At 44.7% G+C, this 18,104-nt stretch overlaps 1 protein-coding gene across 2 annotated transcripts in view; it reads right to left on the bottom strand.

Moving 5' to 3' along the window:
- The window catches only part of Rtn1 (reticulon 1), a 203,609-nt gene that overhangs the window by 2,536 nt on the left and 182,969 nt on the right, over positions 1 to 18,104 (bottom strand). For both annotated transcript variants that reach the window (XM_005072775.4, XM_040742953.1), the window contains 5 exons: positions 10,519 to 10,726; positions 7,339 to 7,477; positions 5,691 to 5,760; positions 4,824 to 4,870; positions 4,680 to 4,738 (listed from right to left, as the gene is read on the bottom strand). In XM_005072775.4, the coding sequence (XP_005072832.1) occupies positions 4,680 to 4,738; positions 4,824 to 4,870; positions 5,691 to 5,760; positions 7,339 to 7,477; positions 10,519 to 10,726 (523 nt within the window). The remainder of the gene's footprint in view (positions 1 to 4,679; positions 4,739 to 4,823; positions 4,871 to 5,690; positions 5,761 to 7,338; positions 7,478 to 10,518; positions 10,727 to 18,104) is intronic.

Here is an 18,104-nt window from a genome sequence, read left to right as displayed (position 1 = left end):
TGGCTTATGGACTGAGCAACAACGAACTTGAAAAGGAAATTTATGAAGATGGTGAGGACAGAAGGCAACTAGACTAAGCTATTTGGCCACGTGACTCCTAAATGTCTATGGGACACGTAAGAGGGAGACATCTACTAAGCAGATGGATAGAGGTGACTCAGCACAAGAGGACTGGCATGAAGACACAGCATAGAGCCTGTACTGGCTGGTTTTGTGTTAACTCGACACAAGCTAGAATCGTCAGAGAAGGAGCCTCAGCTGAGGAAATGCCTCTGTGAGAGTTGCCATAAGGTGTTTCCTCAATTAGTGACCAATGAGGGAAGGCCCAGCCCACTATGGGTGGGGTCATCCCTGGGCTGATGGTCCTGGGTTCTATAAGAAAGCAGGCTGAACAAGCCTGAGGAAGCAAGTCAATAGGTAGCTCCTCTCCATGGCCTCTACATCATCAGCTTCTGCCTCCAGATTCTGCCCTGTTTGAGTTCCTGTCCTGACTTCCACTGGTGATGAATAGCAATGCTGAAGTGTAAGCTTAATAAGGCCCTTCTTCCCCAACTTGCTTGTTGGTCATGGTGTTTTATCACGGCAATAGAAACCCTAACTAAGACAGAGCCTTAGATCTGGAGACAATTTTTGAAGCTATAGGACCAGATGAGATATGGGTGGGAAGAGGAGGAGCTGGTGAAAACAAATGACAGTGGCCAGCTCATCTCTGCTTGGATACAGGGATCTCAGGGAGAGCACTGCTCCATAGGACACTGATGTCCTTGCTGAACAGTTTAAATTATTGCTACTTTTTTCACACGAATTCAAGGGCTGGAATTTCCACTCACTGTTCCAGAAGGAAGAAAGACAGACATGCAAACAGACAGACAGAAACTCAGCCATTCCTTCGAGATTTTTGAAGATGGTCATTGTATCCTTCTGAGGGTAATCACCTGTAGTGAGTGATGTTTGGTCTCCAGTGGTCATTATGGCCAGATTGCCAATACCTTGGTACCCTGCTCATATTTTGGCACTACTGCAGTGTGATGGTGAATCTTATTTTTTTATGGGTTTATTTATCTGTGTACATGCTTGTATGCCAGGAGAAGGCATCAGATCTTATTATAGATGGTTGTGAACCACCATGTGGTTGCTGGGAATTGAACTCAGGATCTCTGGAAGAACATGCAGTGCTCCTAACCTCTGAGCCATCTCTCCAGCCCCCGGTGAATCTTATAAGATGGTCAATTCACCACACACATGATGGTACGGCTACTCAAGAGGCTGAGGCAAGGCAGAGGGCTGCATGTTCAAAGCCAGTCCCTGCAATTTAGATAGAGTCTGTCTCAAAATAAAAATAAATAAATAAAAAGAGGAGTGGGGCTGGAGCTCAGTGGTAGAGTGTTTACATGAGTGAGGTCCTGGGAGCAAGCCTCAGTATGTAAACAAGAGTTCGGTCCTGAAATTTGTTGAGCTCAGACATGGAGTAAGTAATAGGGGATAACAGTGGTGACAGTCTCTTTAGATATGGGGTTCAGTCTTGCATCAGTAGCATCTAAACCTGCATTCGTGTTTTAAAAGATGCCTCAGCACATCACTCACCCTTACTTGGTCAATCCCCAGACCTCATTGCTACACCTGCAACACTCACTTCAGCTCATCCATACGCATGCTCCTCTCTATTTTTAATGTAGGCTTTGGGAAAAACTGAACACAGCATTTACTTCTCTTGCTTGTTTTCTTTTTCTCATTCTAGTTTAGCACTGAAACTCAAGATCTCTGGGTTCACTTTGAATCTTGAGCTAGCCCTCTTCCAAATTTACTTTTACTCCAAACCTCATGCCATCTAGAGTGTTTGCATACATCCTTGATTTGTCTCTACACAGTCTTGAGAAGTAATAGGCTGAAGGTGATAGAAACCGGCATTACTTTATCACAGGCAGATAAGTGATAGATGAATAAAAATCCTTTGCCACTACCATTTATAGCCCCCGAAGAGTCAGGTGGGTTACAGGCCCCTATAGGATACAGTCAGATGGGTTACTGTCCCCTATACAGTCAGGTGGGTTACAGTCCCCTACACAGTCAGGTGGTTACAGGTCCCTATAGGGTCAGGTGGGTTATAGTCCCCTACACAGTCAGGTGGTTACAGGTCCCTATAGGGTCAGGTGGGTTATAGTCCCCTACACACTCAGGTGGTTACAGGTCCCTATAGGGTCAGGTGGGTTATAGTCCCCTATACAGTCAGGTGGTTACAGGTCCCTATAGGGTTATAGTCCCCTATACATTCAGGTGGGCTACAGCCCTCAATACAGTCCAGTGGGTTACAGCCTAGGTGGCTATAAATGCCTGCAATTTTATGTCCAAGATCTCTGGATATTATTAAATAAATTCATGACTAGAGCACCCTGAGTACTGAAATTAAACATGGGGTGTCCTCGTTTTCGAATGAGAACAAATGCCTAGTTTTGAGGAAAATGAAGGCACTGAGAATGTTGTCATTATATGGAGAAAGGCTATGGATTCTCTAACCATGGTTGTTCTGATTTCGTACAGTCAGTTTTATTGTGTCCATATAGTAGAGACATATAGTAGAGATGAAAACACCTATCCATGCTGATGGGTGACATGCTGTTTTCACAGCTTTGATTTCCAACTATAATTTAACAATTATACTATATATATATATGTGCATATACATTACATTTAATTTCTGCCATTTTCCCTTCCCTTGTCCTGGCTCTCCAGTGTCCAATCAATTTGTCTGAACTGTGATAGCCTCTGAGTTGACGGCCACATATCTAGACTCCCTCCTCCAATTCTCTCACTAGACTGTCACTAAGTGATTTCCAGCCGGCTTCAGCCTTTCTGTTTGTATTCTTTCCAGGCAATCTTGCCACACTCACTTAGACCGCAGGCACAGTGGCTAACTCACTTCCTGAGCATTTCTCCGGGCTTAGACGGGTTCTCCTTGCGATGTGTTTCTCCCTATGATCCCCTGGACAAATGCTTATTCACGCTTCATGGTCCAGGCCAGATGGCATCTACCTTAGAGACTTCCACTGTCCACTCTCAGAACTACATTTCCTCACTGTTCTCACTCTAGTTTCCCACAGTTCTCATAATTGCTTCTTTGTAATTCCATTTGTACCAATAGGCTGGGAATTCCTGTCAAGTTGGACTCAATCTTATCTTCATGCCTTCTGTGTCACCATGTAAAACAAGTAACATTCTTTTTAGAACTAAGTATCCAACCCCCACCCCCCACTTCCACTCCACCCCCACCCCTACTGCCACGGACAAAATTAACAGATGTGATTTCCTCAAGTCCCTTAACTGAACAGTGTGTAATTTTGGCTCAAAACTTCTAGTTCCAGTTTCCAAATTCCCACTCTGGTTTTCTGGTGCTGTAGTTCTTAAACATAGTTCTAGCTTCCCAAGTGTTGCCTGGGGACTTCATTGAAATGTAAATTATAGGTCATCAAGCCCAGAACTTTTAACGCTATAGGTTTCTGAGTCTCCGCCTTTGAACTGATTCTAGGCTGAAGTGCTACCACTTTCCAGACTGTGCAATTCACATAAAGCAACGGCTGTTTCACTCTTCATCTGCTGATTTTCATTAAGCCGGCTACATGCGGGTTCCAGGTGATGTTTTCAGACAATCGTGAAATGTGCCGAGAATTGTTACATATTCAAACTGAGTGTGGAACCCGACAGAGCCCTGCATGACTTTAAGGGGAAGCATATACAGGGCATAGTGGAAGCCAAACTATCCCAGGCATCAGGAGAAAACAGCAGCTGCTGGCCTGAGATTCAGGGCAGAGCATGGAAGTGTCTGTGCTTCCTTACGGTTTGGCTTCATTACCATACAACACAAACCTGGCCATCTGAGCTGCCCGAGACTGACCATCACCTACATTCAGCCACGTAATTATTTGATTACCAAATGGAGCTGATATCAACAAAGTCTGTTCCTTTCACGACATCAATCTGTAGCTGAAGGACAGTCCAACCTTTACTTAAAAAAATCCTGACTATCAGTGAAACTCAATCATCACTATAGGTTGGCAACAAACATAAAAACGCAACGGTGAAAACTAGGGAAACCACTAAGCCAACTGACCATGTTAGCTGTGGACACATAAGCCTGACATCTTTGTCTCTAAATGTCTTATAGGCAGCTCTATAGAGCACGGTCTGCTAGAGGCAGAAGGCTAAAAAAGTAATGGTATGAGCCAAATACAAACATGTGGTGTTCAAAGAGTATATAAAAATATTTAAGTAACAAATTATTCATGCATTCTAAGGTTTTAATCATAGTAGTAATCATTGTTCAAAAGACTGAAAGTATCCATTAAGCGTTTTCAGTGTGACTGTTCATGTAACATTTTCTGAATCAGACTTCCTTCCTTCTCTCCATCATGCTCTTGAACATGCGCCAGCCCATGGGGAGAGTTCAGTATCACTAACTTGTTAAAATACATTCATTATGGTACCTGAAATAAATCACTGACAGTTTTATTTAATTGAGGGCTTGAAAATTATACTTATTTTTGAAATAATCTAATTGAGGTGAGGATGAATGTGTGACTCAAAGGAGCAGACTCTAACAACCTACTATTTCGCTTCCTCTAAATTACATCTAACGAATCCACTCCCGTGCCTGCTTCAGACTGCGACTCCACTATGGAACTTACTTGGCCACGACAGTGTTTATGTGAGTCCTCACAAGCCCCAGATATTGGTCAATCTGTGCCTATGAAGAGAAAGAAATCATGAGCACACCCCAACACCACGAGGTCAAAATTTCCCACGAATGTCTGACCCCACCTAAAACTCACCTGGTGTTTAACATACACCACAGGTAGAGTAAACATCGAAACCACAGCTAGGGTAAGAAAGTACACATATACCGTTAGAACTCTGAGAACTATCGACAGGAACAAGCTTATAAACACGTTTTTCATAGTCACGGGACTAGCGTTATTGGGGGGGGGATGTAGCAGCATAGATTAAAGGATGACAGGCTTCTGCTTAGGAACAACAGAAGGCAGAGCCCTCCGTAAACATTATTCCTAGAGTGAGCGTGCAATGTGCCCTTTCAAGATGACAACTGATTCACCCGCAGTTGCCATTGTAGATGCACACATACTAGAAGGCTATTTAGTGATGTGGCTGGGGGGAGGAAAAAAAGCACACATAAAAATCCATTATTAGGCCGGGCGTTGGTGGCACACGCCTTTAATCCCAGCACTTGGGAGGCAGAGGCAGGCGGATCTCTATGAGTTCGAGGCCAGCCTGGTCTACAAGAGCTAGTTCCAGGACAGCCTCCAAAACCACAGAGAAACCCTGTCTCGAAAAACCAAAAAAAAAAACAAAAAAACATTATTAGCCCGATGATGGTGGCATATGCTTTTAATCCCAGCACTCGGGAGGCAGAGGCAGGGGAATCTCTGTGAGTTTTAGGCCAGCCTGGTCTACAGAGTGATTTCCAGAATAGCTGGGGCTATACACAGAAACCCTGTCTTGAAAAACAAAACAAAACAACAACAAAAATCCACTGTTAACTGGACTACAGTTCAAAGGGAGATACTCTTCATTTGGGGGGTATCTGATGTTCATTCCTAGCCATCTACCAAGGAGCTGTAAGCTGACAGCCCCGTACGGAAGCACCAAGTCTGCAGTGTATGGGCACAGGAAGCACTTACCCATAAGCAGCAGGGTCAGGCCATTGAAGAGCGCGCCAACGTAAGTCAGGAGCCACATGAGGACTGCGAACTTGATAATGAAAGGATGGTCAGAGAGCCCACCACCATCCCTCCCAGATGAAATCCATCTTTCCTGAGTTCAATACCCCCTCCCAAAGACTAGAATGAGAGGCAACAGGAAATGAATTCCTGGGAAACAATTTTGACAGGAAATGAAAGTATAGTAAGGTGTCCAAAGCTCACCATCCTTGTCCCTTGGACCTTGGATCATGTTGTTGTAACATTCCAGGGACCCAGTGAAATCATAGGCTAAGCTATGCATTTGGCATGCTGTAGCTTTTGGCCTATATTTGTAAGGGCCCAGGGGTTAAGAAGGGTTTTGTTTTGTTTTTTTTGTTTTCTCATTTTAAATGGTCAGTGTAAACAGTGAAAGTATTCAATGATCTGTGAGTTTATAGTAAATTTAATTTCCAGTGTCCATCAATAAAGTTTTATTGGTACACAATCACAGCCCTTTACTGATGGATTGTCTTTGGCTGCTTTTGGGCTGCAATGCCAAAGCTGGGTAGAGATAATATGGTCTGAAGCACCAGATACTTTTTGACCTTTATGGACGAGGTTTGCTGACCTCTGTTCTGGCCCACTATTCCATACAGTCAGCAGTTGTGATCACCTGACATGTCTCTAAATATCTGTAGCCAGCTCCTGCTCCAAGGATGCCGGTCAGGTCCTTGTCTCTCCCTGCTCCCCTGACTCACTCAACAATTACTAGGCAGCCCCTGGCACCAGACCTCAGATACAGTGGCAAAGGACAGAACACTCACGACCACCTCCCCTCCTGGTCCCCACTCTGCTTGTGGGCTTGCTCAATCTTGTTTCAATGCTTTTTATCAGGAAGTCACAGGGAGGTCCAAGCAGCCTGTTCAAAGAAACCTACTAGATCAGTGGTTCTCAACCTACGGGTTGCGATCCCTAGAAGGCCATTGGAAAACAACGGTATTTACAATTCCTAACAGTAGCGAAATTATACTTATAAAGTAGAAACGAAAATAATTTATGGTTGGGGTCACCACAATAAGAGGAACTGTATTAAAAGGTCGCAGCCTTAGTAAGTTGAGAACCACTGCTCTAGATGGAGTGAGACTACCTGGAATAAAGTCTCTGTCTCTGTCTCTGTCTCTGTCTCTGTCTCTCTCTCCACCCTTGTGTGTGTGTGTGTGTGTGTGTGTGTGTGTGTGTGCCTGTGCGTCTCAGATCCTCCCCATGCTCAACCTGAGGAGTTCCTGAAGACTTACTACCAACATCTTAGCATCCTCCAGAGTACACATGTTCTTCACGCCCCTAAAGTGGTTAATAAGGAGATGGGCTGCGGTCGACATTCTTCCATCTAAAATGTCTAGAACTGTGTTACCTGGGACTGATTCTAATTCCCCCGAATGGTGCAACTCCAATAAGCATTTAAATGTCCCCAGGCCACAGTTCTGTCATCTGTGAAATGAGGGGACCAGCTTGGACACAACTGGAGGCTCTCAGATTCTAGACTAAGTAGTGAGATTGCTTTGTAGCCTCTGAATTATAGCTGCCTATTGTATTCTTCCTTTGGGGAGAACATCTAAGACCATAAGGCAAGGAGCAGAAGCAGTCATACTTTCAAGGAATCCACCAGGTCCTGGACGAGGAAAAGCCTCCGTAGCTCTTTGAGTGTGCTGTTCACGTACAGCTGCAGGCAGTCGGTGTACTTCTGGATCTGCTCCTGGGACAGGGTGATCTCCAGCTCCAGGTAGGCCCTGTCAACAAACCATCCCGGGGGAATCCCATTAGAGGGTTGAACACAGGCTGCTGCATAACAAAGCCAAGTAAGTGCTTGTCACACTGGGAGGCTCCTGGCTGGGTCACCTCCACAAGGATAGTGGCCTTGGGACACCGTGAACAATCGCTTCCCAAACACAGGGAGTGCAGAAGTTCTGACTGTCTGGGGGATTTGTGACTCTGTACACAAAACACAGCATTAAAGAGTGAGCTCAGAACTCACAGAAACCAGGAAGGACCGATAAGCAGCCGACTCCTTTACTGTTTTCTCCATACATGACGACAAAGGGATGCACATGTTTCTTAGATTCTGGAGCATCTGAAAACCCTAGTTGTCAAATTGTTCCTTGACAAACTCTAAGAATTCTTGTTTTAAATCCAGAACTGACTTCCAGGTTTCTCTAGAGAGCAATGGTAACTTCAGTGGCCTGGACCATAGTAAACTCTCTGGTCCTAGTGAATGATTTTCTTAGTAATAAGATTTTCCTCCCTATTTGTTCAGGTAGTTAGATTTAACTCATGAATGGTAAACAAAATAATATATAGAATATATTTTATAATATACATAAGCTTTTTCTGCTTGGCCACACTCCTCCACTGAGCTCTGCCCACCCCCCCCCATCTGAAGGCAGCTGTGGACTTCCTGCCTAGCCTGGAGTTCTTAAAGGCATAGATGAACAGAGAGCCAAGCAGGCTTTGTCTTGAGTTGTTTGCAGTGTTAAAGACAAAATACGGAACTCCTCTAGAGCGCTATGTTGAAATCCCCACTCTTAGTGTTGGCATTATCAGCCGGGTACTTTGGAAGGTAATTATTCAAGAGGGTGGAACCCTTATGAATGAAACTGGTGCCTCTAAGAACCCTTAAATCCTCTTTATTGGAGCTCCAAAGAACCCTTTCATCCTCTTGAGGCCTTGTGAGGAGCCAACAAAAAGATACTAGACTAAAATTTGACCACAGGGCACTTTGATTACAGGTTTTACACAACTGGGAGAAATGCATTTTTTCCTCATTTATTTCGAGTTTATGGTACATGGTTACAGCAACCTAAACTGACTTTGGTAATTTATATATAAATGTTATAGCTTTTCTTCCCTTGGAGAAAATACAAAAATATGGATTTGTCCAGATAGTGTGCTGTGATTAAAAACACACCGAGTCAGCTGTTCCCTTTGCTGGTACAAGTGACGAGGCTGAAGGTGTTTTAAATTTTAAATTTGTGTTCTAAAGGATGCAGGCTAAGAGTAGTTTTACACTATTGTTCCCGTAACTGGGTATCAAAAGAAAAAAAAAGCCAAATGGGGTCTAAGTGCCCCATATTTCAGCCTTGGGGGTGAACATGGCAGCTCTAGAAACAATGAAGTTCTAGAACAAGGGATATGAAAGAATCCTGGAGAAGGATAAAGATGAGGACTTTGGCCACATGCCAGGCCACTCAGATCTGGGTTGCGTATGTCCTGCTAGAAACAAAGACGATCCACTTCTGCACTCTCTCACCTGTGGGTATGGGGATGCGTAAAAGAGAGCTACAGCCCGGATGGCCCAATTGCTCGGCATTAGAAAGCCTTGACGTACCCAAGTGTTTGCACTGAGGTCAGGACCAAGGTGCAGAGAAGGAGGTTCTGAGAAGCAGCCTCCACCTCCAGCCCCCAAACTGGCCATCATTTTCCTTGCTAGGCTCTGCTGCAACTGAGGCTTTGATCCAGCCAGCAAGTGAGGCACAGTAAGTGTACCTGCCGAGGTGGCCCTGGCGAACTCTGGAGACTGGCCCAGAGCCATGCTACCGCATCACCTGTCTCGTCCAGCACTGTCCCTCAATTATGTGAAATGAGGACACAGACCGTGGAGCCCAGGCTGGTTAGGAGGTGTGTGTGTGTGACATGCACACTGAATTCTGTAGGCAACAAGGCTCACCATCGGAGGTTGGGATGGAGCAGTTTACTATGATGGAGTTGGATGGATGCCACTGGCCGGCCTGTCTCTGTTCTCTGTATATTTACACAGTTTATAGATTGCTCTAAAAAGGCTGGGGAGGGAAGGCTGAAGGTTCAGCAGTTCAGAGTGCTTTACTGCTCTTCCTGGGGAATCAGAGTTCAGATCCCAGCACCCACAACCACCTGTAGCTCCAGCTCCATGGAATCCATGCCTCTGGCCTCTTTGGGCACCTGCAATGTGTGTGTGTGTGTGTGTGTGTGTGTGTGTGTGTGTTTGTGTATCTACATACATGCACACACACATGCATACACATTTAAAAATAAAATATTTTAATTGGATGAAGCTAAAACTCTTCTCCTTTCTAATATTCATTCTAACCCAATTTCCCTGCACACAGATGCAGGCAAGGGCACACGGTGAGAGTGCTCATGAAGTCTGCACCACTCAGCAGGTTGGGCCTTTAAGTAAAATCCCAACACCCCGTCCTCATTCTACAGTACTAACTGGCCACCTGATCTTGCACGTGTCACTTTACTTCTTAGAATCTCAGTATTTCCATCTGTAAACAGGGATTCCGGTGCCTTCCCTGACTTCCTTATGGAGTTGGTTGGATTAAGTAATTGTTGAAAATCTCTTTAAATGACAAAACAAAAACAAAAATACAAGACCAGAGAGATAACTCAGAGGTTAAGAGCACTTATTCTTTCAGAGAACCTGGGTTCGATTCCCAGACCCACATCTTGGCTACAACTTTCTGTAAGTTCCAGAGGACCCAACAGGCACTCATGTGGTGAACACACATGCACGCAAAACATCTCTCACATGCAAAATAAAGTAAGTAAATCTGAAAAACAGTTTTAAAACATTGCACATAGATAATGGGTTGTGATTACTTTTATAACCCAGTAGTGCTATTACAAGAAGGAGTTTGTAACAGAAACTCACAAGCGACCTTAGGCACTAAGGACAGGGGTTCAGGAAAACTCTAGAAAGTTCTAGGAAAACATGTTCCAGTACACCTGTGAGCAGCAATGAGGCAGAGAGAGAGAGAGGCAGGGTGGAGGCTGGTCAACCTGGGACACTCACTTGAAAGGGTGACCCTCATCTGTCTTCTGCACAGCTTGTAGAACAGACTTGTAGATGCGGAAGCTGATGGTGGCTGAGAGGGCGGCCAGGGCCAGGTAGGCAACGACGCTCACCACGCTGAACTGGGTCAGGGAGAAGAGCAGCAGCAGGAAACTCCCGAACACGATGCCCGTCTGCTTGATGTCCCGCCAGTACAGGAGGTCAATAGCTGTGGAAGCGAACACAGACACATACCATTCGATTCCAGCAGGACCCAGGCTCACTGAGGGCTATGCTGCTGCTGGGGTGGCAGTCTCCCACCTGGCATCTAGATTTCTAGACAGCAGTGAGTAGAGAGGGTGACACCAGGACACTGAATGATACTCCGTTTTGAATTGGAAGAACCCCCAATGCTAAGGAGCGTTCCCACATTCACAGCCGTGACTCTAGGGAGCAAGCATGTCACCATAGGTGTGTCTATGTGGGCTATGCTACCCATTCAGTGGCTGGGATTGTGTGACTTTGAAACAGACTTGAAACCACAGAGGACTCTGTGGAGGGCCTGTTCTTCCTTCTCATCAACAGGGATAACTGGATGCCCTGTTGTCAGTATTTGGTCTCAACAGTGGCCTACAGATGCACGAGTGGTGTAAGTGGCCCTGCCACTGAGAACAGGCAGCAAGGGAGCAGAGTTTGGGAAGGAAGGTGAGGCCTTTGGAAGGAAAGTCAGTGTGACCTCAGCCAATACTACAGGCACCTGGACAGAAGCAGTTTTCTTTCAAAACCCAGGAGAAAGTGAGGCGCATGGCTGTGTAACAAACCCTAAGTAGGCATTCACTAGGGATTACACCCAGGGCCTCTTGCATGTGAGTGAGGCATTTAACCCAACCACTGAGCCATCTCTTAAACCTCTTTAAATTTTTATTTTATTGTAATTATAGGACTGCGCCACCAGCCCCAGCTGACATTTGAATTAAACTCTTGTATACTCCTTGTTGTGGTTTGTATGTTTGAATCCTGGGTTCCCAGTTGGTGGAACTGTTTGGGGAGGATGAAGAGCTATGGCCTTATTGGAGGGAGTGTGTCACTGGGTCAGGGTTTGAAGTTCAAAAGCCCATGCCATTCCAAGTGTCTCCCTCTCTACCTCCTGCTTGTGGATATAAATGTTAAGTTGTCAGCTCCAGCACCATGCCTGCTGCTGCCACGCTCTCCACCATGATGGCCACGGACTCTAACTCTCTGGAACCATGACCCTCATGCCTAAACACAAACCCATTTATGTTTCACGGATGAGACGCACACACAGCATGAAGGTCATTTTCGACGACATTTTAAAGCATTTCCCTGTGGGCTACAGTTTTGTGGTGTGGAATTGCCATTTGTGGTGGCGTGTCGGCATCTTGAGTTGTGTATGTTAGACATGACCAACCTGTACTGAAAGGGTAGCATGCCACTCCTGCTGATGACTGGAGGCTAACGAGGAGACATGGGAACAGTGTACAGCAACGTGCTAAATCATCCTCCTGGCAGATTTGTCTCAGGGGGCTGTGGGGCAAGAAGCTCTTTCACAGGGCCTCAAGGGCCCCAGCAGTGAGAGGCTGGAGAGAGCGTCTTCCCTAACAAGTGCCTTGCACCATCTCTCCAAGTCACCAGCAGACAGACATTTGTTTGAAAAAAAGCATGAGTCCCTTTCTCTAGTGCCACTTCTCTGACACAAGAAGTAGAGAAAGGGAAAGCTCACACGCAAGCTTGGGAATGAAACCAAGGTTTTTATTTCCCTTTTAAAAAGAGGCTCAGGGCCACCGGTCGGTTCCAGGAGTCACTATTGTGCTAAAGCCTCTTTCTGCTCCAAACAGTCGTCACACTGATTGACTATTAGGTATTAATAGCTTTGGATAATCTTTTTTTTTTTTGTCCCCAAAGTCTAGTCACCATTATCTTCTTCTTCTTCTTCTTTAATTTTGTCAATGTCAAGATGCCAGAACTAGGAGCTGCATGAAAAGATTTACTTTTCCTTAACCATGGAATTCGCATGATCCAACCAAATAATTTTCCTTTTAGAAGAGTACCGAGGTATAACACTTTCAGGTGCAGAAGAGCTTTGGGAAGAAATGATCTGTGAGCTCCTGCAGCCCTGAGAGCAGGTGACAGAGGAGAGAAGGCAAGATCTCTGCCTGGTCTGGCTCCTCTTGGCAGGCTCAGGGGCATTAAGCCCGAGGTTGGGGGGGGGCGGATCTAGACCTTCAGGCTGGATGTCTTAGGGTGTGGGGAGCCTCCATCAGCTCTCGTCATTGAGCTAGTTCCCACCAAGGGAGAGCTGAACACTCCTGGCTTTGTGCTGGGAGATGGGGCCATGAAAACACATAAGGTATGAAAATAGGGAGAGATTTTACAGTTACAAATACACTTACAAATAAGAAGCCGTACTCTGTTTAGGGACAGCACCACCGCATGCGCAGGCAAATGGGGATACAAACACCTTGTAAGGAATTCTAGGTTTTACTGGAGTACTCTGAGTCCTGGGAAAGGTGGTTTACATCCAACCCTGTGACTTGTGAATGAATGTGGGCAACTCTGCAAGTAATTTTCAGACCAGAAAGAGATAGGCTGTGCCACTTCCACTTGAATCCCTATTGAGTAAATCACTAAACACCTGTCAGTACAGGTCTCCCTAGATAAGCCTTCTGTATCTCCCGTCACCTGCTCAAAAAGCTGTGAGCGGCTGGCACCTAGTCTGGGGCAATCTTGGAAGAATCTGTGGATGGAGAGGTTGACTGAGCCCATGTGTTGAATGAAGCCATCAGCCAGCAGGTCTGCCCATCAACTTAAGGTTAGGAGACACTTCCATTTAGGACATCAACAGGTAAAGGGAGGCTGTGAATTCTGAGTACTCTGTATCAGTATTATCCTTGTAAATACTAAAATGTTCAGAGTGTTTTCATGTATTATTTCATTTGAGCCTTACAAAAAACCCCATTAGACAGGGAGTATATTAAGTGAGGAAGATAAAAGTTGAACATGTCTTCTCACTATGTAATAAAGTATAGCCAACCCTTAAATTTAATGCTTTCTCCTAAACAAAATAGTTGCTTTTTCCCATTTTCTATTAAATGACCTCTCAATTCATGCAAAATCAATTTTGGGTCACATGATTGTATTTTAAACTGATCTCGCAACTAGCTATTTAAATGGATTGTTTTTGTTTCAGTAAACTCAAGTCCTTACCAATAGTTTGTTCATCACTGATTTTTCTAATAAGCATCAGAATCAAAAGATTACAAAATGTTCTTTCTCCATTTTTAAGGGTGTGAAGGTCTAGCTGGGATGACCAGGCAGTCATTTGAACAATCCCCAACTCAATGCTGGTCTATTTGTACTGCAGGAGGAGATACAAGTTGATTCTGAGGCTGAGCTTGTCTTAGGGTGGATGAAGGAAGAAGTGGGGGTGCTTTGTAAATTTGGGGCACCGTTTGTTAAGGGCATGGGGTGGATAAAGGGAAACAATGCAGGATTCGTTAACAAGAGTGGTGACTCTGTGGGAGAGGGGAGGAGTTGCAGATAATGAGAAGTTAGCATCACGGATAAAAAGAGGAATGTTAGGGTGATTTGGGGGTGAAGATGATATTCATTTTCAAACCCTAGATTCTGACATATGGCCTGTAGGTAGAGTCACAGCCTAGAGCATGATGTCAGACAGGAATCGCAGAAAAGTATGACAATTATATACATGGCTAATATTTTAAGCTTGGAAGTTGAATGTTCTTTTAGGTACAGTGGTCTCAAGTTAAATGGCGTTTGGTATCATATATGCAGAGCTCTTCAGGTGTCTGTGCACAGCAGACAGCTGGAGACTTCATAGACGAGCAGCACTGAAACTTGATAAACAGAGTAGAGTGTTGACATTTGAGTACATCCGGAATAGAACAACATGGTTGAAGCCCTGCGAATGGAGGAAATCTGAGAGAAGTTGGAGGCTAAGGGACACATTTTAGGATGAGGCCATAGTTAGAAGTGTAGCTATGAGAGTCCTGGGGACTGGAAGAGGTAGACACAGCAGTGTAGATTTCAGTATCGATGAAGACAGAAGCTCCTCGGCATTCCAAGGAGCATGCTGCAGACACACCAAGGGAAGTGAGGACTGGGAAAGCCCACTGGATCCACTGGGCCTGGAGGTACTGTAAATGGGGGCCTTGCAGGCACTCGTGGGGTAGAGAAGTTAGGGTTAGTGAAAAGAAAGTTCAGAGAAACAAGGAAAATGGCCACCTGTGGAACAGAGGCTATGTGCGCTACTCAACCTACAGGTCGAGGGGAAAGCTGGGATTGTAGTGAAAACAGATGGGTGATGGTTTTTGAAAAGAGAAGATGGGTGGTTGAATGAGGACTCATAGAAGATTAGATTGGATCAGTCCTAGCTTCTCTCTTCAAGAAAAGAAGAAATGAATGAAAGAGAATTTCGGAAAAGAAACAGATACAGGCAGATATGCTGAAGTGCCTTGAAAATGAACTCAGATTCTACATGGAAAATGGTGAGGGGGTCTTCCTGAGTTTAGGGGTATGGCTGGATGGCAGTGGAAAAGGGTGAAGCCTGTTTAATGTAAAACAACCGTGACAAGCCACACACGGCTATCTGAGTGTAGCTGATTCCAAGTGGGGCAGATGCTCTGCAAGTGTGAACTGAAATCCAGGGATTTAGACTACCTTAGTTTCTAAAAGTAAAGGTGTAAGATATATTGTTAATGGTTTTTGTATTGACTATAGTTATAAAGCTAAAGGTTTTGGATATGTTGGGTTAAATTAAAGATAGTATCAAAATTAATATTGCCTATTTCCTTTTACTTCTTAATGTTGCTACCAGAAATTTTAAGTATTTACATGCGGCTTACATGATATTTCTCTTGGGAATTCCAAAAGGGATTAACAAAAGGATCAGGGAAAGACAGAGGGGCTTTGATTAAAGTCAAGGACTCAGGTTGATGGCGGCAACATGGTTTCACTTTGGGTGCTACGGTCTGTAGATATTGAGCTGACCTGGGGCTGTGAACTGACACACGGTACAGAGTGAGAGGAGCCTCAGACCCAAGGGGTCAGAAGTGAAAATGACAGTTCCTGGTACTCAGGCTTATAGCTGGAGACAGATGGGCTGGGAGAGTGCCAATAGCCGTGTGTAGTCAGAGTGCAGACAAATCGTCCAGGGCCCCAAGGACGGAGTGAGATGGGTGGGAGGCAATGGTTTTTCAGAAGAGAAGCTATGTGGTCCACATCCTGAGTGCCAACTTTTCAGACTCCAATCTGATGGGAATGATGGAACTTTGTTAGCAAGCGTTATGGTGCCTGCTATGGTTTGAGTACAGCTTGATCCCCTTTGGAATTCACTCTAGAACTGAATCCCCATTGTGAAGTGTAAGAGGATGAAAAACTTAATCCAACTAAGGGATTTAGAAGTGGAGGCGTAGAGAAGGGGTTAGGGTTAAACTGAATAAAGTCTGCAGAGTGGAGCCCCTAGATTGAGCACAGAGAAGAGAGAGAGATCTGGACACACATACACAAGCGCGCTCCCTGTCTCTTGTCACCGGATGCCTTGTAGCACCTCAAGGCTCTGCCAGCAAGAAGTCCATCACCAGGTACAGGGCCTCAACTGTGGACCTGCAGAACTGTATGCCAAAATAAGTGTTCCTTTACAAGTTACCAAGACTGTGCTACTGTGTTATAACAACACGAAATGGAACCAGACCGCAGTAGATCCAGAAGACTAGGCCCTTGCATAAAGTTTCCTTAGTAACACTCAACCACAGCAAATGACCCCAAGTGCCTTGGGTATAGCAAAGCAGGCAGTTTTCTTCTTTAATGTTCTTCTTATGCAGAAAAACCACAGAGACGTTAAACAGTGGAGCACTGAGCATACTCATGGAAACAGGCACATGACTATCACTTTAACAATTCTGTAATTAAGGCTACTTTGCTAAAAAGCCAAGCGGCTACACATCATATTTGAAAGGATGCAGCAGTGGGTTCTATCAGTTTGATAAGTGGGCTGGGCCTGATGATCTCGTCTTAGTCCTCAAACCACAGGTGTGAGTGCACAGCCGCCTGGGACGAAATGCCAACACAGTCAAAGATGGACTAAGAGATTTGAAGGATCTCAGCATCAAACATCAAACCAGTGTGCCAGTCACCTCCGGCATCTACAACCAGGAAAGGAATGAGAGTGTGATCCAAGTTTACGACTACTGAAAACTAAACTCTACGTCTACTGAAAACTAAACTCTACGTCAATTCTCTAGAAAGGAAGTCCTTCACTGTGATCCGAATGTTTCTGGTTTGGAAACTCTTTTAGATGCCTTCAGTTTTATGACCCAATAGTGGCTGTGGTATCCAGAAAGTTTATTAAAAATGTATAAGCGAAGAAGACAGTAGTGCAGCGATGCATATTTTATTTATAAAACAAAATGTGGCATAGGGAAAAATAAAATGGCAATAAATTAAACAACTTTCTGCATCATCGATCCATTTCTTTTTCATTTTTTTCCTGAGACAAGGTCTCTTGTAGCCAAGGCTAATTTTAGCTCACTATGTAGGCAAGGCTGGTCTTGAACTCACTACCTCTGCATCCCAACGCTGGGATTAAAGGCATGCACTATCATGCCTAGCTGCCACCATGGTCCAGAAAAGATTGTATTAACAAGTTAATGCTACTTTAAATAAGGCCAAGTAGGAAAATGTAAGAAAGTTCTGTTGTTAGAAATACCAACATTTCAAACAGAAAAATCACTGACAAATAAGATGATATTGATGGTTATAAACTTTTTGGGCAACCTGCAGTGCTTTGACCGCAGTGACCGACTACCTATGAGAAATAATAGAAGGATACACAAGCCCAAATTCTCTCCAATCCAGTGTCCAAAGGAATGATGGGAAAACTAGTTTCTGGCTGATTTTCATGAAGCCAACAAAATATCACCGCAGAGCGCTATCAGGAAGACCCGAACATGACTTGTTCTGCTATATCCCTATTTTATATTAAACAGGAGAACCATAATAGAGGTATAGTAGAATACTTTAAACACTCTAACTCCAAGACCTTCAAAGACAATGCCTTTTAGTGGGATAAACTCTGAATTTCATTTACCAAGATAGAGTCTCCCACACTGTGTGACTTCCAATGGTAGTCCATCCAGGAGTCTTGCACCCAGCTGCACCCCCGATGCCATTTTCCAGGTCCTTCCTTCATACCAGCTAAACACAGCCAATGTTTTAAAAGGGAACGTGCAGGAAGCCCGATATTTCCTACACACAGTAAAAGGGTCAGTCCAGCATTTAATGCACTCTCTAAATGAGTTTTGGAGGAACAAAGGAAAGTAAAGGATTTGATTGTCGAAGCCACAGCCAGCAACAATGTTTGGTACCTTTCTTTGGTGAATGAAGATGGCTGGAGTGTACAATTCCCACTGGCTGCTTCTCATGTTGGAGGGACTGGTACTAGAGGCTTAGGTAAGCCTTGCCATCTTCCCTGAGCTGGTGGAGTGATTCCGATTCCTATCTTCAAGCTCGGACCAGTAGGGCTTAGAGCATTCCTACTCTCTGCTTCCTGTGAGGGAAGCTTGGTGATG

This window comes from Mesocricetus auratus, unplaced genomic scaffold, assembly GCF_017639785.1.
Source record: "Mesocricetus auratus isolate SY011 unplaced genomic scaffold, BCM_Maur_2.0 Super-Scaffold_15014, whole genome shotgun sequence".
In the NCBI taxonomy this organism is placed as follows: Eukaryota; Metazoa; Chordata; class Mammalia; order Rodentia; family Cricetidae; genus Mesocricetus; species Mesocricetus auratus.
This window is presented reverse-complemented; position numbering and strand designations above follow the sequence as displayed.